The sequence below is a fragment of the Rattus norvegicus genome, chromosome 8 (genome assembly GCF_036323735.1).
Source record: "Rattus norvegicus strain BN/NHsdMcwi chromosome 8, GRCr8, whole genome shotgun sequence".
In the NCBI taxonomy this organism is placed as follows: Eukaryota; Metazoa; Chordata; class Mammalia; order Rodentia; family Muridae; genus Rattus; species Rattus norvegicus.
The window spans coordinates 80,103,869-80,129,790 of record NC_086026.1 but is presented as its reverse complement, the minus strand read 5'-3'; the positions used below and the strand labels follow the sequence as shown (position 1 = coordinate 80,129,790).

Genomic DNA, 25,922 nt, shown 5'->3' with positions numbered 1-25,922 from the left:
TTCCCTTTTTATGAAAAACTAGTCACACTTACTTTCTCCACAGAAATCAGTTGTCCGTGTAGCTCTGTGCGATGGAGATGGGCAATGCATCTGGACACTTCTGTGCTTGAAGACATGGTTACAATGCCATAGCATTTTGCCCCAGGACTTCGAGCATTTGTAACTACCTTTGCACTCAAAACCTGTAAAATTAGATTATACTCAGAACTGTAATTCCTAACAGATGAGACTCAAGCACTAAGACCATGAAGGTAAGGGACGGCACAGATACACTGTGGGTGTAATTCTATCCTCTCGTACTTTTGTGACCAAAATCTACCCTGATAAGTAATTCCTTTGAATATTTTAAGTACATATTACCTCTACCCAAATATACAACCCAAACAAACTACATCAATAGAGTAAATAGTGCAAAAATGACAAACAAGAAGAAACTGGATTTGGACCAGTGTCCTCATACTGGGCACACCCTACATCTCTTACGGACAATGTACAGACAGATGTGTCTGCAGACACTTTAAAGAAGCCTTTGCTCTTTCCTTTGAGTCACTTTAAATTTCAAAAAATGAATAAAGAAAAAAGAAAAAAAGGCAGACTTAAAATATACCAAGAATATGGCAAACATTGTAAGGTGACCAGCATCAAACTGACAGTTCCGAGCAGGACAACGTGGGAGTGAGAGGAAACAGGACTGAAGAGGGAACAAAGACACTGGAAGAGGAGGCAGAGGGACTTTAGGCAGGGTTTGTGGTGGGTTGATGGAAGCTGTAGGCGTCATCTGAGTTTTAAGAAAAGCCTTTAAAACCTGAGTTCACAGTCTTGGCATCATATATATGATACTCTCACAGTTTCTATTCTGATAAGTGCCAGCACTAAATAAAGCACGGCTTTGCGTTCTCTCAAAGCACATAACTGAAACAACACAACACATGCCAGAGTTGATTATGGGACTATCATTCTGATAACCAACACTGGTTATTAATTTGATTAAGGCCTACCATATGCATACAAAGTAAGACAAAGTAAGTAGAGCAAGGTAGACACTATGATGTAACCACGGAGGATGAAGACTTAAGTCCATGCTTTTCAACAGAAAGAAAAGGGACTGCACTGAAAAGCAGGCACTGGTAGCACAGCACTATCTATTGACTGAGTGTCCTGTAGTTGTTCTCTTTACTGTTAGGGAGTTGTGCGCAAGCACACACACAGAGCATTAACACTTCAAAACCATCGATCATTTAGAGGCTTTTACATCTTTAATTAGAAAGTCATCTAAGTAAAGCAGGTTCTTAAGGATGTCAGATAGAAAACATTGAGAATGGCAGTCAATCCCATGATCATCAATAAAACACAGTTTTACATTTTCCTCACTAGTGGCTGAGAACCTCCACAAGAATATTTGCTTCCTCGGCAGTTTATCTATTCTACTACCTAATTCCAGCCTCTTATATTTATTTTCAGGATGATCGAATAGTCTCAGCATCTGCCAGATTGTTCCCATCCTGATAAATAAAACTCAGTTCTTAGCTCAAATGAGTAGAATATGCACTTGGAACTCAAAGACTCCCAAGGCTCAGAGGTACAAAAATATAAAGACGATAGGCCTAGAGAGATGGCTCAGCTGCTGTAAACACTTGCTATTCATTCTTGCAGAGGACTCAGGTCCAATTCCCAGCACCCACATGGCAGCTCACGGCTGTCCAGAACTCCAGTTTCAAGGACCTCTTCTGACCAGGCACACACCTGGTACAAAGAAATCATGCAAACAAAACATTCATACACATGAAATAAGGTAAATTGGGGCTGGAGAGATGGCTCAGAGGTTAAGAGCACTGACTGCTCTTCCAGAGGTCCTTGAGTTCAAATCCCAGCAACCACATGGTGGCTCACAACCATCTGTAATGAGATCTGACACCCTCTTCTGGTGTGTCTGAAGACAGCTACAGTGTACTCACATAAAATAAAATCTTTTAAACAGAAAAGAAAGAAGGTAAATCAATCTAAAAATTTAAGAAAGTATGATATATAGAATATATCTGTGTAACTATTTTGAATATTTAAAAGTAAAAAGAACGTACCTTTCCATATTTGCCAAAGAGGTTCTTCAGATCAGCAGCTTTGGTATTAGAAGACAGCCCACTGACCCAGATATTCTTAGTCGAGCTTCCACTGCCACCACCAGCACTGCCTGTGCTCCCTAGGACAGATTTAACACCAGAGGCTTAAGTGCCTGCAGTTGCTTACAAGGCTCACAGGCTTCCATTATGAAATCTTTTCTCATTTAAATTTTGATAGTGTAACATTACAATACACGAAATCTTACAAACTTTCCATTATGAAAGTCAAAGAGAACAGTGAGAATGAATATTTGTACATTTCCTGCTACATGAATTTTAACACAAAGTGGGTAAAATTTCTTATTTTTTGTTGTTTTGTAACAAATGTTAACAACCTGTCCTCAAAGCACTGCACTGAACTGAGATGCTGGAAGCTGCCCTGGGGTAATGAGCAGGCTGCTCCAGTGCTGGATATCTGTCAGGGACACTAAAGGCTCAGAAATGGGAAAGAGAACAAACATTTTAATAATTCACCTTCATTTCCCTTTTCTCTTTTGGTTTGGGGTTTTTGCTTGTATGCTTGTTCTAGTTATTTGAGAAAGAATTTCCCTGTGTAGCCCTGGGTCTCCAGGAACTCACTCTGTAGACTAGGCTAGGCCTTGACCTCAGATCTGCCTGCCTCTGCCTTACAGGTGCTGCATGCAGTGCCTGTGCCACACCTGGCCACCTTCGTGGGAATCATAGGCAGTTTAATTACACTAGACCTAAATAAGAAACAACCTCCTAAAATAATCATTACAGAAAGAATAGAGACCTCAAAAATAACAAGATAGGGACATGATCACAGCTTTTCTGAACTGTCCCACACAGACATGGCTTCACACATATGAAGTATGTACAAGTTAGTGCCAGCACTGCTTTCTAAAATGCCACGCTATCACATGTGCAAAAAGAAGAGTAAACATTTGAGGGCTTTAAATAAAGTCACATAAAATAAATGCCAACACAGCTTTTGGCTCAAATCCTGAAATACCAACAGTTAATGTTTTCCTATTCTTGAGGACAGTCATCAGAATGGTTTACTTTATGACATGTAACTTAGAGGTTTGTTTATCTACAGTAACTAGGAATACTTGGGCCTGAGTACTTACCTAATTATAGGAAAAAGTTTTAGATAACAGGAAAGAAGGTACCACTTAACTAAAGTTTCTCAATTTAAAGGATAAACCTTTGCATCTTATCCATGAACTCTGACTATAAAGGACAAGGACATTGCAATTATAGTTACTGAGTCGAGTCAGTAGTAATTTCTAACTCTGACACACATCAATGAAACACAACCACAGCAAGGCATGAAATCCTCCTTCTGACGTTCAGGAGAGAGAGCTGGGGATCTGGTAGGACATAGGTGAAAAGCATGTTCTTTTAGGATGCTTTTTTAGAAAACAAATGGTCTTAAAGCCATCACAGAAGAGGTACAACATGAAGTCATACTGCTCATGGGCACAAGATAACCGGCTAGCTGCACGTGACAAGCAGCAGTAAGATCTGCTCCCTCCAGAAGAACGGGGGATGCTCAAGGGACATCATGCGCTGTTTAAAGACTCTTGTGTAGCAAGTACCATGTACAATTCTATAGAACTTTTAAAAATTGTTCCTCAGATCTTACAGGAATTGAACATAAAATTATTTTTCTATATAAGACAACCACCAACACAAGTCAAATTCGGAAGGGATCTCTGAAACATTTAAATACTGTATACTTCCTATGTACAGAAGTATATCCTAATTTAAAGAATTAAGTACTATTGAATGTTAGTAGAGGAGTCCATAAATATACACAAGCATATTCACAATAAGAGGAAAGAGATGTGGTCATGTCTGATGTTTCAAACTCACTGTAACTAACAACACCTGTACCATCTCTCATGTTCATACAGGCTTGCTGCAATTGTTTTAATGCCACCAGTTAGAGGTTATTGAACTTTTTATCTCCTCAACGGAGTTCTAAAAACTAAATGTCAAAGGGAACAAAGACAAGTGTGTGAAGTTATCATGAAATAAATAGAAAAAATATTGTTACCTTTGTCATCTTTAGATGATGTCTTGCTGTCTTTAGATTCCTTTGAAGAGCTAAAGAGGCAAATCACCAGAAGACAATTGAAAACAAAAAACAAAACAAAACCCAAACAACTTGATATTGACAACATTGCAAAACGGGTTCTACTCATACACATGGACAACTCCAAAGGTCTACAGTAGGCTACTTGAAAGGCTCCCTTAGGATTCTTGTACTGATTTTGCCCAAGATGCCTGAAGATCTAGGTTTTCTGGCAATCCTATTCAGTGGTTATATGGCCATCTTCTCCAGATTTCAGGGCTGGGGCTTGACTTCACTTTGTGTTCTTAGGACTGACAGTTGCTCATTAACCACCATCACAAGGGTTTTTAAAAATAAAACACAAAAATTGTCAATTTGAAAAAAAAAACAAAAAAAAAAAAAAGAAAACAAACAAAAATAAATAAAAAATAAAAACCAAATATATGCTGACAATTCGACAATGCACTCAGGACACACTGCATATTATGAAGATCTTGAATTTTTTAAAAAATAACTTATGACGGTCAAAAATACTCTAGGCAGGATCATAAGACACTAATTATTGTACATGGTCTTGAAGCCACCCCCTTAATGTAGCGCGATCTTATTGAATGCTGGAATTTCAGTATCGTAAAGAACTGACATAGAAAAACAAACCTCTTTGCTTGACCAGAGGCCCCTGTAGACGAGGGCCCTTTCTTCAAAGTATCCTTTTCTTTGTCTCCAGATTCTGCTTTCTTAGAACTTTCTCTGGCTTCCTTCTCGACAGGATCAGCCTTCACGGAGTCTTCCTTCTTACCGTCTTTATGGTTCGGATTCGTCTCATAACCCTTGGCTTCCTTCTCCGGGCTCTGTGCAATGGCGTCCTGCCCGTCTTTTGGCTTACTTGCTTCAGAATCTGTAATTTTCACATTTTTACCTGTTTCTAGGAGGTCATCACCATCAAAATCCAGAGTGATGGCATCTTCAGCCTGGATTGTGACCGAGATGTTGTCATCCTCAGCTTCTTTCCCAGTCGCATTAGCTTCCATCTCTTCATGAGCTGTGTGATCAGCCTCAGCTAGGCTCCCTTCTGAAGGAAGAGGTTTAGATACTTCTTGTGTGCCATCACCAGAACCTGCTATATCTAAGAGGATTTAACAGGAATAAATATGGCAAAACAAGAAGTTTAAACAATTTCACATTCATAAGCTAGAAAAGGACCTAGAAAATATAAAGCCAGTCATTAGCACTGATGGAGGGTTAGGGGAACACAGGGATTAACTAACATACACAATCCTTTACCTAAGATCACTTATTCTTCAGGGGCAAATGATCTCTACATACAAACATCAAAACAACAACAGTGAGAGAATGGATCCATCCTCAAGAGTCAGATCTTCACTTCTGCTTAGAAGTTGATGGTATCTGAATTGTTTTCCTCCGTGGTAGAGTGGGAGATGTGTACATTTGTTTTCAATGTTCAGCTCATCTTGGGATTTAATCCTTGTGACCTTGGGAGCTCCTTGGTGACTTCCTGGAAGGTCACAATCTGAGGACATTGGTCTTCAGAGTATTCCCAAGGCCCATCTTTTTCACTCTTCAATCCCTGGGTAGTCCAGATCAAATGCAAAACTGCTACGGTCGACTCCGAAGAAGCTCTGCCGTGCATCTAGGAAAGTGGCTGCTTGCTGTCTGCATCCTGCCCAGGTGGTCTGCAATGACTGTTTGCAAAGGTTACTTGCATTCCCATAGAAAGAAGACGTCAGGTATGTGAGATTTGCAGTCAGTCGCTTTATTCCATCGTTGCTTCTAGGCTTTGATTAATTCTGCCTGGCTGAGGAGCCTTGTTCCATGTCCTTTCTAGTCCAATTAGGATAATGTGACTTCTGTCCAAGAACTCAACCTCATAGTGACCTCATATTGCTACTGTTGTCCTGTGATTGTATTGGATAAGATAGTTTCCCAAGACACTACATATGTCAGAAAATCATATGAAAGTTTCTCTAAGTAGCAAACAAAAGCCAGTTTTCTGGTCGTTCACCATTCTTAGGACTAGTGCAGAATTCATTGAGTCATGAAACTCTAATAAGCACGTATGAGTTACTGCAGTGTCAGTCTTAAAGACAGAATCTACTTACCGTATGCTACAGTTATTTTTAAAATCTACAGTGATTTTGAGTCTATTAAATCACTAAATCCACAGTAAGAAAGGTTCACTACAGTAACTGATATGTACTATTAGGGCACATCTCATGTTCAAAAGAAAACCAAAACCAATTGGAAAATTAAGAAGCTAACTTAATTTACTAAATTGGTAATTTGAAAAGAAACTATTTTAAAATAAGATCTCAAATAAGGAATGTTTATTTTCTTATAATTTGCTTTTCTACATGTCCATAAACTCTACTTAGCATCAAACATACCTTTCTCATTTTCTTCTTCATCACCATCCTGAAATTCAAAGAATAATCAACTGTAAAATAAGCTCACAGAGAACTACATTTTAATAGCACAAATTAGTCAAATTAAGCTAGTAGATAATTTAAAAATATTCATTAAAGACACATATCACATGCAAATATGTTCCAATCAAAACTCAGACCCACTTAATACTACGGAGCACCCTTCTGCTATATATAACTATAAAAAGAGGCAAATCTCTCAGTAAGCATATCATTCCATTAACAAAACTAGTTAATACGATCCAAACCTGACTTGTACTACAGAGCTGTCAATAAAGTTCTTTTATGTCACTCCGCTCATAGTTTGTAAAGAAACTTTTTAATATGACATTAGCGGGAGGCACATGAATATGGCTGCAGGGGTCAGTTTGGATTTTGTTCTTCTCCCATGGAGGTCGAGCTCAGGTGGCTGGGCTTGACAGCCTTCACCACCTGAGCCATCTCCGCAGCCTATGAGAGACACTTCTAACATTATCATTCAAAGGAGTTAGAAGTACAACCAGCGGGGTTGGGGATTTAGCTCAGTGGTAGAGCGCTTACCTAGGAAGCGCAAGGCCCTGGGTTCGGTCCCCAGCTCCGAAAAAAAGAACCCAAAAAAAAAAAAAAAAAAAAAGAAGTACAACCAGCAATGAAGTGGACGCATGGTAAAGAAATGAAGAAAACAAAGCCCACCTCCCTGTCTACATTGCGACATGGAGAAGGGATGATCACAACTCGGTTCCAAATTACTCTGTCTAGAAAAGTATCTGTTAAATAAATTCAAGCTGCCACAAACATACCAGCTAATGGCCAATTTAGAAATGGTATTTGTGCTACAGGTAGGCAAAGCAAAGAACACACCCATTTAAAAGAAGAAATTTTAACAAAGATACTTGATTTAACTCCCAAATTTAACTATGTGCTAGCTTTAAAACAGAAATATCTCAATGAGATGATGTTTTCCTTGGAAGAGGATGAATTTTGTCTTTAAGAAAAAAAAAATGGCTTATTGGGTATACTGTGAAAGGGCAGGGGACTTAGCAGCAACTAAACTCTTGTGTGTGCCAAAAGGGGGAAAAACACAACTTTTTTAATTAAGAAAACACCACTAAAAAAAAGAAAGAAAACACCACTAAAATTACTAAACTCTCCCAACATAAGCCACAGGAAAAGTCGGAGGCATAACAGTCTCAAAAGATGAGGTGCTCGGGAACTCTTCCTTAACACAGCTGCTTCTAGTGAGCTGGGAGCACTGCTGAGGCAAGCCTGAGAGTGCTGCTCCTCAAACACCACAGAACAACAGAAGCCTGGAAGCACTTGTTCAAACAGGCTGCTGGTCCCGGCCCCACAGCTTCTGATGCTGCGGGTGTGAACGGCTGAAGACTGCGCACCACTTAACCTGTGTCCGGATGACTCAGACGCTGCAGGTCCAGAAAAGGAGGACCAACTCCTCCGGCCTAGCACTGACAGAAGATTTCAAGCAACTTTCAAGTCAAGTCAAAATTAATTTTTTACCATGGATAACAACTATGATGTTGTATGTGTGTGTGCATATGCACAAGAGTATATTGCTACATGTGCACACAGAGGCAGGGTCTTTCACTGAATAGGGAGCTCACCAGTTAGCTAAACTGGCTGGCCAGAGAGCTCCAGAGATCTGCCTGTCCCATCCTGTCATTCCCACCTCAGCACTCAAGAGTTATAGGTGTACATCCCTTTGGGTTTTTACATAAATGCTTGGGATCTGAACTTCAGACCGCATGCTTGTGCTATACACCAACAGCAATATAAATACTGCCTATCGGTGTACTGATACTGCATACCATGAACTCTTTTCATTTAAATTTTAATACTTGTGTGTGCGTGCGTGCGTGCGTGTGCACTCATGCACAGTGCAGTCCTCTATAAGACCAGCATGTGCTCTTAACTACTGGGCCTTCTTTTGAGCTCCCTAGACGTTTTTCTTATAATCCTTATAATACAGAGACAAACCAAGAAATACAAGAAATGGGAAAATGTCCAAACCATGACACCTGTGTATAAATATGCAATGTGTTTGAAAATAATCTCCCATCGAAAACAATCTTTAATTTAGCCACTTGAGGGATTATCTGGTATAAGAGCATTTCATGCATGAAAATGAATCACATTTTCTAAAAATCAGGTGCTCAAGCAGTTTCTTGAGTGGGGCCTACAACTCCTAGTCATGCTGAAGGATTTAACATAAAGCTCCTCTCTTTCCACACAGCCTAGGGACAGCAAAAAGTCAGAGTCAAGCCTCACACACACTTCTCATTCATATTCTACTGCCATTCTTTAGGCTAATGTGTGATATATAGGTCTCTGCATGGTTAAATAAAAAGACCTATATTCAACCTGACTGAATAAGCCTTCAAAACCATCTTACGTCAGTGACTGCCTCACATCTGCTGGCACTGCACTAAACAGTATGGGGAAAAGTAAGTTTTTCTGTGCATGGGAACAATATGAGTTAGCTGTAAGGACAAGAGCACCAGGCTTGCATGTGTTAAATAAGAAGCACTAAGAATCTGCTGAAATAAATACTCTGTAAGACGCTACTCTTTCTAAAGGGCTTAGCTTCAGTCCTACAGTAAATTAAATAGAACTTAGAAGACTCTCAACCGTATGGAGTTACTGAGTAAGAAGCCTGTGGTGTAATACAAACCAACAACTAAACAAACAAGCCAGTGAGATGACTCAGTAGGTGGAGCACTTGCTGCCAAGTCCGATGACTTGAGGTTAATCCTCAGGACTCACATGGTAGGAGAGAAGCCACTCCCACAAGTTGTACTCTAATCTACACACACACTCAAACGCACAAAATAGAATTACAATTTTAAAGACTATGAGACTAATCATGAGATGTAATTCGTTGGTCTTTACCATTAAAACATCCATCTAGACTTTACTCCATAGACTCACATGTGCTATACCAAAATGTATCAAGGAAAAGGAGAAGTAGTAAGAAACAGAGCACTCTGTGATGTGAACAGCAAGCAACTACTAGATGAAGAGACAGGAGCACCCCTGGCTTTGAAAAGTACACAGACTGCATGTCTCCCAGCCCACAAAGGAAAGGCCCTCAGAAGAGAGGTGTTGTGGACATAGGCACACAGAAAAGGGAATGGACACAGCACTCGTGTACTTAGGGTACTGCAGGGACCCTTCTTGTTACTCATTTCTATCTTAGGGGTACAAGTGCTTTTCCCTGCATGTATATAAGTATACTACGTATGTGCCTGGTGTCTGAAGAGGCCAGAAATGGGCAGAGGACCCCCTAGAAGTGGAGTTATAGATGGTTGTGAGCTGGATGCTGGGACTCAAATCCAGATCCTCTGTAAAAGCAGTCAGTACTCTCAAGTGCTAACCCATCTCTCTAGCCCCTCCTGTTCTTGAGACAGGCTCTCACTATGTAGCGCTGGCACTTGCTATATAGACCGGGTTGGTCTCAAACTCACCAAGCTCCTCTTGTGTCTAAATCCCAAGTGCTGGGTTTAAATCTGTGTACCACCATACCCAGCTAAAGAACTTCTTGAGAACTGAAGGTTTAAAGCCCTTAAAGAACATTCTAGACATAATGTTTGAAAAAAAAAATAACTCAAGTAAGGGATGGTGAGATGGCTCAGCAGTTAAGAGCACTGGCTGCTCTTCAAGAGGTCCTGAGTTCAATTCCCAGCAACCACATATTGGCTCACAACCATCTATAAGGGGATCTGATGCTCTCTTCTGGCCTGGGGAGGTATATGCAGCAGAGCACTCATACATTAAATAAATAAAAAAATTTTAAAATCCTAGTTTGTTCAATGTTTTAAAAAATTTCTCAAGTAAATGACATCTTCAATTTAGTCAACTACAAAGAAACACTAACTGCACACGTTCATTCCAGGATCTAGACTAATACATCAGGTCTAGGGAAGAAGGGCTGTTTTGAAGTATGGTGCTAGGGTCAAAGTCCAGACTTTATACATAGTAGGAAAGCTTTCTACCAACTCAGCTACATCCCCAGCCATGATTCTTAGTGTTGAAAATGACCAAGAGGATCTGTCCACAGTCACAGTATTCTAGAGACTTAAACTTCAAGACAAAAGCAAAGGACTGGGTTTACCTGGAGCTAAGCTACCCTTACACAAACATCATATCTTGTTTGTATTTTTTAAAGAAATAGACTAGATCAAGAATTTTTTAATGTATTTTATGTATACAGGTATTTTATCCTCATGTATTTGTCTGCCCATCAGAAGAGGGCATCGGATCCACAGGACTAGAGTTAAACTGCAGTTATAGTGGTGAGCCACCATGTGGGTGCTGGGAATTGAACTCAGGACCTTTCAGAGAACAGCTTGTGTTACTTAACCACTCCAGCCCAAATCAAAGAATTTTCAAAAACAATTACTAAAAAGGGAGTAGAAGGACACTTTCTGAATATCTTTGATGTGAAGTCAAGAAAATATTTTAAATATGTATAGAATTAGATAAAAATAACTGTAGACTCCCAAAACTTACAGATTTTCTTAGACCAATAATTAAAATTAGATCAAACGAATTCAACCGAAATAAAAAGAAATATGTACCAGTTGGTGCTCTACTCCAAGGGGCACAACTGATCTGCAATACAGTAACCTGTTCATCTTAGTAAGAATTTAACAGAGGACCTCTCAAGTCTCCTCAGTGATGGCCTTGGTGATGGGGGTGTGTTATTTTGAGACTACTGTATTTAAGAATGGGCTGTGGGCCACAGGAAATGGGTAACTGGGAAGCACCCCTATGAGCTGCTTGCAGAAAAGGCCTAGAAATGATGAGTAACTCAAGAGCAGTGACCCCTCGCCCTGACTGCTGTGCTGACACAGTGATGACCACTAACAGAAGTGGTGGTTACAAACAGGTCTAGCAAAGCTAGAGCGCCTTTACACAGACAGCTAAGGGTGTGCACCAGCAGAACACTCACCTCAATGATGACAACAGACTGACATACATTAAATATACTAAAGCCATGAATACACAATTAAAGGACAAAAAGCAAAGAAAATCAAAGCTCCTTTTATTAGTAGTGCTGGCGGTGCAAGCAAACTAGCTCATTATTTGGAACTTGGTGAATAAAAGGAGAAAAAAAACAATACATATCCTGGTTCTCCTTTATAAATGACACTACTTGGTAACCAATTAGTATATAAAAAGTTATTTTTTCTACAACTATTTCAGTTAATACTATGACCACTTTGAAACTTATCACTTGAGATCCATACAAAAGCAGCACGTGGAGGCATCCTACCAGTGAAGCAGCTGTCTCTCACACTGTCCTTGAATCTGAGAGCCTATCTCCACCCTCCCAGCAACTGCAGTAAGCAGAACTATGTTCAGAGACACCATGGAATACAACCAGCAAAATCTAGACACTGGAGGCCCTAATGCAGGACTTGGGAAACAGCTATTTTTATTGAAAAAAGGCCAGGTCTATTCACCTTTTACATCTAACTGCTTTCACGCTCTCATGGCATAGCTGAGTAGTTATGACACAGACTACATGGCCCAAAACAGCTAAAACATTTATTCTCTGGCCCTTTAAAGAAGACTTTACAACCCATGCTCTATGAGATAATCAACAAAGTCTCTGAACAATTAATCCTAGGAGAAACTAAGTCAGAGAGCAAGCTATAGATTGAAATGAATTAACAGACATGCCAATCAATCACAATGGATAGTTCTGGATTCAAACAAAACCTGTAAAAACTTATCCATAGCTTAATGAATATCTGAATATTGACTGCATTACTTAATGATGCTATCACTTTTCTATTAATAATTTCTTTCAAAGCTACATATTGAACTTTGCCAGGGAAAATGCATTTGACTTTCAAAGCTGCAGAAATATAGATGCACAATATAGATGAAAACAGACTGAAGGAGCTGAAACAGCTTAAGATGGGCAATCGTTACATGCGCTTTACCCTAAAGCATCTGATATATTCATAAAAACCTTCAGAAGCACAGCTCACAGGAAAATCTGCATACATTTGTATGACTCCGAGTGTTTTACATATACATTATTTACACAAAGGAAAAATAAAGGGCATTATCCTTTCTTATTGGGGATTTTTGACAGGGTCTAGTTACACAGTTCAACCTGACCTTGAACTTGCAACCCTGCTGCCTGTAAAGCACCTGTTTTACCTCCTCCAAGGGCAGGGTTATGCTATGCACCATAATTATGAGCTAAAAGATTGTGCTTAAAATTTCTCTAAAGATTTTGCCTCTTATGTTTTGATACAGTATGGCTATACCTTGTCTCTGAAGTAACTGTTTTTTCTCACTATATCTTGGTCTCTAAAGTAACTGTTTTCTATCAGGAAGGTTTGCTTATTCTAGCCCATAAAAATTTGTTTAACCTTGGGAAAGACAAGCATTCCACGAGTGCTTTATTTCCTCCTGCTAAACATGTTCTCATGAAGTAGCCTGTGATGTAAACAGAGTCACAGACACCACCCTGGCATGCAGCTCAGTCTCTGTAACCGTGAAAGCATCCCAGCAGTGGAACTCAAAAAGCTAGTTGCCAAAAATACAAAGTTCAACTCCAGTTTTTTGAAAATTAGTAATCTAGAAAAGTACTCCATGCATCTGATAAAGCTTGAGCTCCGACATCATACAGAGATGACTTTGCACAGAGAGAACAGGCCTGCTGCCTCTCCCAGTCTAAATGGTCCATTCCTGAATATTACAAGCAGCCAGAAACACTGCTTCCAGAAATGTCAGTTCTCTTCCACTGAGATGAACAGGGAGTCACAGGTCACCTCACTGCACCTGTGAGGGTCATCATGGCAAAGGCCAGAGAGCCACAAAAAAGGTGCATTTATGTCTGTGCATCAAGTACATGTCTGGTGTCAACTAGAGGTCAGAAGGTGTTCTATTCCCTTAAGACTGGAGTAACAGATGGTTGTGAGCCACTAGGTGGGTGTTGGGATCCCTAGCTCCTCTGCGAGCAGCAAATGTTTCTAACCTGGAGCCATCTCTCCAGCCCCAGTTCTGCAGTTTGAACACATTCTCCTGTCACTGCTCTTCACCAGACACTACTCAGAGTCCCACATTAGATCACCATTTCCCTAAATCTAGCAATCTTGTCAACAGTGAGTGGTACAGTGCCTCTATTTGAAGGCATGGTTCATGAAAAGTTAAAATACAACAGGTCCTTGTGAATAAATGAAGAGACGGAGGTCAGTTATTAACACTGCAGAAACTGAGCTGTAGATGTTGCTTCCAACATGGGGAAATCACACTTTCAAATGTACACTATGCATAACACGGACCAGGACATTCACCACATTCACCAAACACAACAATGTCAAGAACAAGAGAATTTTCCCACTGTTATTGAAGTTTACCTTAGCAATGTCAAACAAATAAAATCGAAGCATTGAAAAGGATATTATAGTTCTAAGTTATTTATTTATACCCAATTGGGAAAAAAAAAGATTATAGATTTCCCAAAGTTTGTTTTTTGAGAAGTCTCTACTATTTTATACAAAAGTTGAACTTTCTAACTCTAAAGATAATAGGAACCCCAACTCCTAATCACATTTGTGGCACGGGAACCTTCAGCTGTCAACAGTTTATACATATCACATTCAAAATTCAGGATCAAACAAGGCACTTTTATGAATTAAAGAACTACAAAGTAAAAATGTAAGACTGCCTTCCCCAGCCCTCCACCCACAATGCATACTCACGGAGCTAAGTGCAAACTTACGTGGGCTGTTAGAAAGGTGTCGTCTTCACCTTCTTGAGCTTCAGTTTCCTAAGTAAAAGGTATACAACAACTTTGCTTTACAAACCGTCGGGTACAGTGGGAATGCTTTGATGCTCACACCTGGTTATCATTTGCCTCAGACTGTGAACTATGGGCATCAAACCAGAAATTCAAGCTACACTCTCTATGACAACATAAAAAAATCAGTCATGCCTCTTCATAATTAGAAAATTCTTGAGCCCCTCACTTACCAGGGTAGGCAGGAGGTAAGTGTTTTATGAGTAACTACAGTCCTCATTCCCTATACTCCAATGGTTTTCCTAAGATCTATCATACTTCAAAGCAGGACAAGTGGTCTGGTTTAAAGGAATATCTGAAAACTGCTTTTTAATTCAACTTTAATTTTCTTACCCTTGATAATAAAGATAACTTTTTATCCTACTAAAGCAGAAAAAAAGGGGTGGAGGGCCCTATCACCCAGTAATACTGGCAAGGTCAGCGTGAAATAGACACACTCATTTCCAGTGACATGAAAAGAACCCCAACCTCAAATATCCAAGGTTGTAGAGAGGCCATTAGACACACAGAAAGTAGCTTAATTATGAAGTCATTATGACATGTTATATAAAAGCAGAATATAGAATCAACAGCAATTTATGACATGTAAAATAAGCAAAAAATTTAAAAGCCTTAGTTGATAGGATTCTAAATAGTTTATAAATAAACTTTGCAAGTTCTGAGACCTCCAACTCAAACTAGGAAAAAAAAACAAAAAACTTTCTACTAGTAAATCTTAATGTATCCGTGTCATGTTTTAACAAAACTGGCTAAAGACCTGACTTTCGATGTCCTCTTTTTCTCTATCTTCTATTGCTTCTGCCTCAATAAATTCATGGGTTTTCTTGTTCTCTTCTGTAGAAAGCAACTCCTGGGAATGCACAATTTCCTCTTCATTTTCACCAAATTCTTCCAAGTCCTTTAGCTCGTCATTTCCATCGTGATCATGTGTCTCTTGATTCTCCAATTCACAGTCCTTTTAATGGTAAGAAAATTTGGTACAACTAGAGGCAAAGTGGTGTGGGTTATCCACCAAACACTTTCGGAAATTTACACAGATTTGATTGTACTCCATGATATTCCCAGAATGAAAGCGCAAGTATTTCCATCTGTCACATAGACTGTCTTTTAAACAGGTAGTCAGTACCAAAGCCAATGAGCCATGACTGAATCTCAGATTTCACACTGAAATAGCAAGCTGAATCCTAGAGAGGTACTCAAGTTCAGGTATTTAAGAGTTACCAAGCTACAGTATAAGAACTGCCCAGAGGTATGCACAGCTTCTAAGAAGTGAACTAACTACATTCTCCATGTGCCAGTCTCATTTAATATCAAAGAGCCTGGAAGTCATATGCATATAGAAATATGAAGTTTACTTCAAATTAATAATAAATTCCCAATTGCTGCATCAGTCTACTCCTGAAAAGTATGCATAATATTCATTTAAAGGTATTTGTTTTAAATTTTCTCACTATCAATTTAAATAAGAAGGGAGACACAGAGTGGGATTAGCTCTGTACAAGGTCTGTGTTTCCTTCAAAATATAGAAATAAGGTATTTTGGTGGTAGGAAGGGCCATAGAAGTGCCTTCCTTATTCTTGCCATGAATCAAGATGATTTAAGAAGTTGTTTCTGGGCTAAAAAGGAAAACCCAGTCTACTCGCCATTTGTAGCTGACCACAGAAAGGGAAGACTGACTTAGTGAGGGAGGAGGGCAGAGAGGACCATGCTGTTCTACAATGCATGGTGACCATAGAGTGGGTTCTGGTTGGACTAGGGAAGCCTTGGAAGCTGATGGCAGGATAGGTAACTGATGATGGCAGAAGCACAGAAGCAAACAACAGAGGGAGTGCCTGAAGGGGACTTCGCCATTCTGAAGCAACCCTGGATTTCACTTTGCCACAGAAACAACTGCTATACTAGCATCAGGTGCCACTTACCCACCACTATTCTAAAAGTTTCCAAAATTACCAATTCTAGAAGCAAGAAAAGAAACTCAATTATTTATCAAATACTTTACATATACTTTCAAAGTGAAGAAAGAAATATTAAGAACTAAAGGTCCATTCACACAGAATTATCTAAAGAAAATCCCTTTTGCCCTTCTAGATATCTCCACAAGTTGTTTTAAGGCTGTTACAAGGCACCTTTCCCAGCAGATAGGCCATCTCACTACTCTCCTCAATGAAGCACATGTCTTCCCCAACATTCCAAATGACTGATACAAATTAAAACAGTACAAAACGAGAAGTCTGGGGGCCGGGAGAGATGACTCAATGGTGAAGAGCATTGGCTGCTCTTCCAGAGGACTGAAGTTAAGTTCCCAGCAACCACATGGTGGCTCACAACCATCTGTAACTCCAGTTTCAGGGGATCCAACATCCCCACACCAACACACATGCAAACAAACACCAACGCATATAAAATCAGAAACCTAAGTTTTTACAAATTGCAATGTTTTTGAACTTACAATTTTTGTTTAATTGCACATTAGTAAAAAGAGAAAATAACAAAAGAAATGGACCCAATGAAAGACAGAGCACAAGAATAAGAGATACTAAAACTTAAAGAGTTCTTAAAGGCTCAACAAGAGCTGATAAAATGCAGTCACCAGTTTAGTGGCTCCCTGGGGAAAAGTTCCTAAAACTATCTATTCTCAACTAACTGCTTCCGTCTGTGCTTGGTGTGATGTGTGGGAAACAGAGAGGACACAGAACTGTGATGCAGGAGCTACAGGAGAGGAAGTGGACATAAACTGACCTCGTGGCAGAATACACAAACACCCAGAGACAACTGTGACAATGTGAATTAACTATACACAGAACCCAGAATAAATGAGAATAAAAATGCATATGATTTAAAAAGAACTGTGATCAGTAATACCTGCAAATGCCACAGTCCTTTAGACCCAATGAATAGCACACCACTTTCCATTGAAAGAAACAAAATAAAATACCCAACTACAACTTAAAATAACTTGTTCTTCTATATCTGGAATACACAGAATACCACCGCCCCAATCATTATTACTTAAATATTCTGTTTTTGCGGTAAATTACTTTTTTAAGGTACATTCTCCTTTTGGTTAAAAAAGATATGATATATTTATCTTTAAAGGGCATAACATTTTTTATTTAATCTTTACTCGGTAGTAACACATCAGCAATTTTCCCTCTCCAGTTTTAAAGTCTTACATATTATAGTATTTAAAAGTTAATGCAATTAACAGACTGAAAAATATAACCAGTACCCTTCATGGTGGAACGAACACCATTATTCTGCTTGTTCCCAGACCCTCTTGCTACAGATTCCCGCTCGAATGCCCAAACACATGGGTTAGGTTTACCTTTTTTTTTCTTTTTTTCTTTTTTCCAAGGGTCTGTTGTAACCTAGGCCTGCCTCTGCTAGGAATAAAAGTGTGTGCCACCACGCCAGTCTAAGTTTCTCTTCATGTCTCTCTTAGCTAAAGGGTTACTTCTTTTATGCCTCAATTATGAGAGCTCATGGGTCTGCCAATATTTAAGTCTCTTTAACCTATGTACTTCCCTGTCTATTGTTCCAGTCAATATCCAAGCAGCAACACCTTAGCCTAATGATTGACACTTTACCTTGACAAAAGCTTCATCGTCCACAGAAGCATCTCCACTCAACTCATCTGCTTCTTGTTTTTTACCTGCGAAAGAAGGAAAATGGGCTAACAACCAGTATTTTATTACTTTAAGAAAAGAACATTCTACACTTACTCTGCTGTTATCACTCTTCACTCCTAGAATCCTCTACAAAGCTAATTCAAACAAAAAACACCTGGACATAGCTATCCTAAACAAAAAACCCAAAAACAAAACAAAAAAAGCTTTACCAAAGCCATGCCACCTCACTGACATGCATGCTGCCCAGAGCCCATCAATCTCAGCTCACCTAATGCCAATGGTACATCTTCTTCATATACATACATTCTCTATCTTCCGTTTTGCCAACAGTAGCACCTTTCAACAGTATTTTACAGTCTATATACGTAATCAGATACCTATAGCCAAATTCAAGACTCAGTGCCCATAAAATCCTCACTCCACCTCTTAAATAGCTTTATCTGAAATAAAAATCTCACACTTGGCCAATCATGATGGTGCACACCTGTAATCCCAGTCACGTGGAAGGGGGAAGCAGGAGGATCAAGAACTCAAGTTATTTCTCAAGTCTGAAGCTAACCTGGACTACATGACAGAAGTCTCTCTCCTCACCTTCGCAACATGCCAGTTGATACAAACTGCCTAGCTGTGTTTCCAGGATATCACCTCCCCACAAAGGGAAAAGGTCATTTGATACAGTGGCTGCCTGGACGCTCTTTTCCCCAAAGCCTCAGAACAGCAATCCTGGCCACTTCAGGGTCAGATGCTGCTTAGCTGATGCAAGGCAGGAGAACTGACTTCTAGATACACACTATCCCCCACTGTGCATCAGTCCTGACCACTTTAGCATCAGGGCGAGATGATACTGAGCTGACACAAGGCCAAACTGACTTCCAAATACAGACTATCCCCAGCTTCCTGGCAGACCATAACATTTCCCTGCTTAGCCTTCATTTTTAAAATTATGTTATTTGGTGGAATTTAAAGAGTGCTACTTTAGTTTTTCAGAAAAAAAAATTCCACAAAGCCAATGCTAAGTTTGTGTCTTCAATATAGCCCCCCAAAAAATCACCTAGAAATCTGTAATGTACTATAAATGCCATCTTTAGAAAATCACAGCTACTGAAACTTTAATACCGAAATTGTAACCTTCTTTTGAAACATAAAATGGATATTTCCTTCTGAGGCAAAAACCAAACGGCATCTTCCTCTTGCCTGTACCAAGCTCCACAGAGTCCAGCTCCAGGGTAAATGCTAAACAGCTGGTCCTCTCCACATCCTCTAACCTCTGGCCCCCATCGTTCACATGTTCTCAATCCAAACCCTTTCTGCGCATGAGTGTTAACAGGAAACATACTGTCCTACAAATATAACTAAGACTGGGAGCTTACGCTTCTCATTTACTCAAGGAACAGCTCGTGCCTGTGAGAATATATATATTTTTTTTTCTTTAAAAAAATATTTTCAAAGAGGAAAGGAGTTGAGACAGGGTCTCACTCTATAGCCCTAGCTAGCCTGGAACCCACTATGTAGCTCAGGCTGGCCTTACAATGGCAGTGATCCTCCTGCCTCAGCCTTCTAGTGATGGGGTTACAATGCATGAACTACCACCCTTGGTTTGACCTTCCTATTTAAAATACTGGTGTCTACATTTTAGGGAACATATAAACTTATAATGTACATAAAAAGTTACAATTATTTTTATCATAAATTCTTTTTTAGTGTTTTATCCAACAATCAAAAAGGCCTATGAGAAGCATGAAATCTAAATATAGAAATGACTTCAAGGGCAACCACTTCACAGTCCTTGTTCTTTAAAATCTACCAGTGCTGAAGAAAGCTAACAGCGAAGGTGCTGCTTTTCTGAAAACTGAATGCAAATGAGCTATTAAATTATTCTATTACGTTATAGAAGGGAATCTGTTAACAAAAATATCCAGGGCAGAGAGATGACTCAGCAGTTAACAGCACTTGCAGCTCTTGCACAGGACCCAGGTTGTAGTCTCGGTACCCACGTAGCACCTCACAACCATCTGCGACTACAGTTCTAAGGGACCTGAGCTCCTCTTATGCTGTGCACCAGTACGAGGCATGCAGGCCAACACACACATAAAAAATAATTTTTTTTTAATTTTAAGAGGAAAAAAATTTAAAAACCTCAAGCCTGTATCCCTCTACAAATACACGCCCCCAAGTAACCTAGAGGACAAGGTTTAGGGAGAACTCCTTTAGTTGCTTCAAGGTACTTTCTTTTTGTAATTAAAATCTGTCTTACAATTTACAATGCACTTTTTAAAAATACTTTTTACCAGGCATGTTTGGGTACATGAGGCAGGCTCCACTGTTTTACAAAAGAGAAAAGGAGCTTAGAGGCCAAGTAGCGTGTTCCAAACCAGCAATATCATTTGCTAACCGCTCCTTTCCAGTGTGAGTCTCTAGGCCCACAAACAAGGCACTGATTGTTCTAGGGAGTGACTGATGCAGTTTACAGACAAGCACCCAGTAGGCTCACTCCAAGGGGAAGCCCACTCACTTTAGTTTACTTAAAGGAAGCTCAAATTACACTTCAACAAAAAGAACCAGCTGTTGTTGGCTGTTCAGATGTTGTTTGTATTCTGATGTTAATTCTGCTTCCTCCCTGCTGCCTCTGAAGAGCAGGCCATCGTGTACTGAGGTGATCTCAGGTGAACCTTCTCCCCATTTTAACTGGTCAGTAAAAGCTAGAGACTAGCCAGGACACTTCCAGAACAGCTAGTTTGCCCATCTAGTCTTTCAGACTGTTACAGGCAGGACTTCAGCTAAGCTGTGAACTTTTTTCAGCACATAGAGACTGGACAGCAAATGATACCAGCTAGCCTTCCGTTGACAAAACCAATTTTCCTATTTTCCTTTGGGCCCCTAGGAAAGAATTCTAAGCCCAATTCTGCAAGAAACAATCAAAAGATCATCACCCCAGTTCCTGAGGTTGGGGTGGACGGTTCTGGTTATTTTATGAATTATTGATATGTTGTCCTTTTAAGGGATAATTTGAAAATGTTCTACCTTTGGACAGGAAGAAAACTAGACAGCTTAGATTCAGGGATTTCTACCTTTCTTTTCCTCTTCTCTATCCTTCTTTCTTAGGTAAAGGAAGGGGGAGTGGAAAAGAAAAGGAGAAATATAGTAATAGTATAGAAATTAGACAAACAGGGATAGGATATTAAATATACTCTTAAAGCATTGTATAGCTATAATCTTACATTAGTAGGAATCCTTATATTTAATGCAAAATTGAAGATATAGTTTCTTACATTGGTCCAGAATTTATATATTGATACTGGTCTAAGGTTCCATTAGTATAAGTCTTTGTATATTGATACAAAACTTAAAATTAATAGTTACTCTTAGATAGGCATTGTGTCTATGCAACTCATTTAAAAATACAAGGCTTATTAGACCCAGTCCTTTTAACAGCTGCTAGTACAAACTGTTTACGATGACCAAGTACTGCAAGTTAATAGATAGTGAAACTCATGGTTCTATTGGATTCTAACTTAGTTAATTACAATAAGTGTTTTCAAGATTCACTCAAAGTGAATAGATAAGAATAATCAGGGGTTGGGGATTTAGCTCAGTGGTAGAGCGCTTGCCTAGAAAGCGCAAGGCCCTGGGTTCGGTCCCCAGCTCCGAAAAAAAAAAAAGAAAAAAAAAAAAGAATAATCAATGTTTGACAATTCAGTTATGCTATATAATCTTCAAAAACATCAAGAGATCCACAGAATATGGCATTTAATGTTATTTCATTATTAAGACAGTTTCTGACGATGAGACATGTCTGCTCCTGACAGTATTCCCATCCCACTTCAAAGAAGATATTGAGCATCATTACCCCCATATGGAGTTGCTCCAATTACGGCAAGCTAGCCATTGGGCAAGAATTGCCTTAATTGCATCTACAGACAAAATGCTGTCCAAAAAAAGGCAAACTGGATGCAGGATAGTCAACTGCTAAGCTCTGCCAAGACAGGGTAAGCTAGCCCTTCATAATTCCTGCTTCACTTAAATCTGTCAGATGGTTCTGGGCCAGAAGACTGAAGACAGATGCTCCAACATTTTAAGGACTATTGGGGACTGTCCAGGCAGTCAGATGTCTCTACAATTTACACTAACTTTGGAACCTTTATCTTTGTGCTTCCTACATATTCAGGTTATACTTACTTCCTTCTGAGATCTCTGATGGGGGTAAAGACTAGTTACAGTCTCATAACTGAACTTTAGTTAACATGAAAGATGATGTTTTTTCAGATGGTAATACAAGTTAAAATCAAACATGACTGAGGTATGGAACCGTAAACTCTTTTAGTTAGGATAGGACTTTATCTTGATTGCCAAGTATGATGGACTGACATTATAAGTGTAATTCATACTTAATACTTAATAGTTTTATTATTGCTTCAAAATAGCTCCTACTATATATTGTTTGTTACCATATGGGGAAGAACCTTTTTAATTGGACAAAAAGAGGAAAATGTTGTGGGTTGTCCTAATGCTAATTATATGCTGACGTTAACTCTGCTTCCTCAAGAGGGGTTGGCCTGACAAGCAGCCCATCATGTACTCAGGTAATGATCTGTAAACCTTCTCTTCATTTTAACTGGTCAATAAAGGCTAGAGCCTTGACTGGGCAGTGGAGGGGGAATGTAGAACTGGAGGATTGAGAACGGGTACAGATAGAGAGGCAGAAGAGTAAGAGAGGGGAGAGAGGACAGAAGAAGAGCAGGAGGAAGCCATGGTGGACCAGAACCATGAGGCCAGGGGAAACCACAAGTAGCAAGTGGGGTCTCATAGCTGGGGAATAAATTAATACAGTGAATGATTAATACTAGGCTTATAATTAACAATAAGTGGATTGTATGGTTTTTATATGAGCTTACTGGGGTTGGAAATTCAAGCCATGCAGTAGTCACTGATGCTGCTTACATGCTTCCTGTTTGTTGTCCAGACTCTACAAGGAGTGCTTCTATAGTCGCATACACTTATGCTTTTCAATCTACTACCTAATCTGAAGCACTCATTCCACAAACTAGAAAACTCAGGCTGAAGAGTGTATTTAAGCCAAGCTCAATTCCATTCCCAGAAGCCATTCAGGAGCTAAAATGTATCAAGTGCTAACTATTTCTTCTCCTGTAGTAAAGGCTCCAAAGTCAAGTCTTTAAAAATGTAAACTGAGTTGGGTGGTAATGGCGCACACCTTTGAACCTAGCACTCGTGAGGCAGAGGCAAGTGGATCACTGAGTTCAAGGGCAGTCTGACCTACAGAGGGAGTTCCAGGACAGCCAGGGCTACACAGGGAAACCCTGTTTTGAAAAACAACAAAAAACAAAACCAAAGAAGAAAACTGTGAAACTCACAACAATTAAGTAACTTGCACTAGGACACACAGTCAAGAAGAGGTAGTGGAGGATACAAAGAGAGCTCTAAGCTGTTTCTAGATGTCATTTTACACAAAAGCACTACTACTAGATGGTTACTATCTCCTTATAAACTTGAAAACTACAAGGACAAAATTGGGCAACACCACAGTGAGACTGCCATACATAGCATTTGAGAAAACGGAAAATTCACTAGCTTTTGATCACTTTCATAATCTGTAACTCTGGGTTTATTTAACTAATGCTGAATTTGAAACTATATTGTAACTTTGTAACTGTTACCTCTATAAAAAGTTATTACCACTCTACACAAATACAACTAACCTGCATAAGTTACCACGTGCACCATACAGGAGAAATCCTGGATTGGCACTACAGCCAACAGGTGTTCCCACAACTCCTGACTGATCATAACAGGCTAAGTCACAGGTTGGACACTAGTACGCCCAAGGTCTAGACTTCTACTAGGCCCAACTGGGATAAAGGTAAGAGGTAACATAGAAGTCAAAGTCTCCCGTTAACAAGGCTACACTAGCTTTAACTGATGCTATAAATTATATCTATAGGTTTTTGTACAGTCACAGATGGGAAAGGACTTCAAGAATAAATAAATTCCAGTAAAACTACATTTAGCACACTTTATTCAGCTGGTAACCATTTCTGTCTATGCCACTGAACCCTGTGCTAGCAAGGCCCTACAGACATCTTCCTTTGTCCTTCAGGAAACCTGGAATGTACCACCGAAAGACAAACTGGCTCAAAGGAAAAAGGCATGCCGACAATGAAAGCTAACTCAAAGTAATGAAGATTGCACACATCACTTTTTAATGCTTTAGTCAGTAAACATTGTCCGAAAAAAAATAGAAAGTGAAATATCACATCTTGAGCTAAGTAACTATTTTGAAATGTATATACTTCATCAAAATGCTAATTTTTTTTGTTTTCTTGCTTTTCAAGACAAGGTTTCTCTGTGTTGCCCTGGCTTGCCCTGGAACTCAGAGACCGCCCTGCTTCTGTCTCCCAAGTGCCAGATAAAGGTGTGTGCCGCCAGGCCCAACTTTCAAAATGCTATTTAAGTAAAAAACATAAACCAAAGTTGTCAAAACTGGAAACAGTCTGTGAATGACACTGTGTAGGCAATAATTTCTTTTTTTTTTTTTTTTTTTTTTGGTTCTTTTTTTCGGAGCTGGGGACCGAACCCAGGGCCTTGCGCTTCCTAGGTAAGCGCTCTACCACTGAGCTAAATCCCCAACCCCAGGCAATAATTTCTTAATAAAGCCTTGAGCCGACTCATGTCTAAGAACTGCACACTGAGAGGCTTTGCATGAGTGAAGAGTACTCTAAGTGTCCCACTTACTAAGTTAGACTTCTCTCACAATCATCAGAAATGTTTGCACCTATCTGCATATGGTGGCACATGTCTTCAATCAGCACTTGAGAGGCAGAAGCGGGAGATAAATGAGTTCAAGGCCAGCTTAGTCTACAGAGTGACTTACAGGACAGCCAGGGCTACACAAAGAAACTGTCTCAAAATAGAAAAGAATATAAAAGTATTTGTTTAATTAAGTATATAAATGGTTACATCAAATAGGATAAATCTAGATTATAAAGAGCTGGCTTTTACCACAAAACTTTTAGTTTTCACAACTTATACATTTCAGAAATAGATATAAAGGTTCTTGGTTACAAACTGCTTTTTCTTCTCCAAAGATAAATTGGTCCTTATCAAGGTTTACAATCTTTAAGTTCAGAAAAGGTTACAAAACAAAATCCACTTAAGTAGATTTTAAAGTAATTTTTCCAAGTAACTTTACCCTTTAAACAGAGACGTTACTATGAAATACAGATGAGGACAGAGTTATAAAGCTCAGTGGTGTAGCTCTGGCCTAACAGACATAGAGCCTTGAGTCCCATCCCTAGTTTAGGGAAGGGGAAGAAAGCTTAGTTACAAAATTTCTGTTGGAAAGAATATGGTTTCCAAATGATCATTGACATTTCCAGCCAAAACCTCCTCCCAAAATCATGCAGCAGCCTAGAACTTTTTTCATTATTTTATTTTATGTATCTGTGTATGAGCACATGCCCTGGTGCGTGTGTAACAGGAGTCAGTTTTCTCCTTCCACCATATGAGTCCCAGGGATCAAACTCAGGTTGTACAGTAGCAGACACCTTTACCACTGAACCACCTTGACAGCCCCAACATACAATATTTAAACCAGAAATCTTGCCGTATGGCAACTACTGGCATGAGTTTTAGGTACTCTTATTTTATTTTACTTTATTCTTGAGATAGTCTCCCTATATAGCTCAGGATGGCCTCAAAATTAAACCCACTGTCCCCTTCCCAAGTTGGGATTACAGGGATACATCAAAATAAAACAAAACAAAAAAACAAACAAACAAAAAAACAAACAAACAAAAAAACCCAGTTATATTTTAGATTCTACTAATTAGCATTTTACAAATAGAACAAAATTTCTGAAAG

At 39.3% G+C, this 25,922-nt stretch overlaps 1 protein-coding gene across 11 annotated transcripts in view; it reads right to left on the bottom strand.

The window, feature by feature from the left end:
- The window catches only part of Sltm (SAFB-like, transcription modulator), a 46,114-nt gene that overhangs the window by 12,878 nt on the left and 7,314 nt on the right, over positions 1 to 25,922 (bottom strand). For 5 of the 11 annotated variants that reach the window (XM_056984525.2, XM_056984526.2, XM_063266423.1 and 2 more), the window contains exons 3-10: positions 18,006 to 18,070; positions 15,176 to 15,373; positions 14,341 to 14,388; positions 6,564 to 6,591; positions 4,816 to 5,284; positions 4,141 to 4,190; positions 2,079 to 2,197; positions 33 to 182 (exon numbers count right to left, since the gene is read on the bottom strand). In XM_056984525.2, coding sequence (XP_056840505.1) covers positions 33 to 182; positions 2,079 to 2,197; positions 4,141 to 4,190; positions 4,816 to 5,284; positions 6,564 to 6,591; positions 14,341 to 14,388; positions 15,176 to 15,373; positions 18,006 to 18,070 — 1,127 coding nt within the window. The remainder of the gene's footprint in view (positions 1 to 32; positions 183 to 2,078; positions 2,198 to 4,140; positions 4,191 to 4,815; positions 5,285 to 6,563; positions 6,592 to 14,340; positions 14,389 to 15,175; positions 15,374 to 18,005; positions 18,071 to 25,922) is intronic. The other 6 variants (XM_056984527.2, XM_056984528.2, XM_056984529.2 and 3 more) reach the window with 3 other exon arrangements.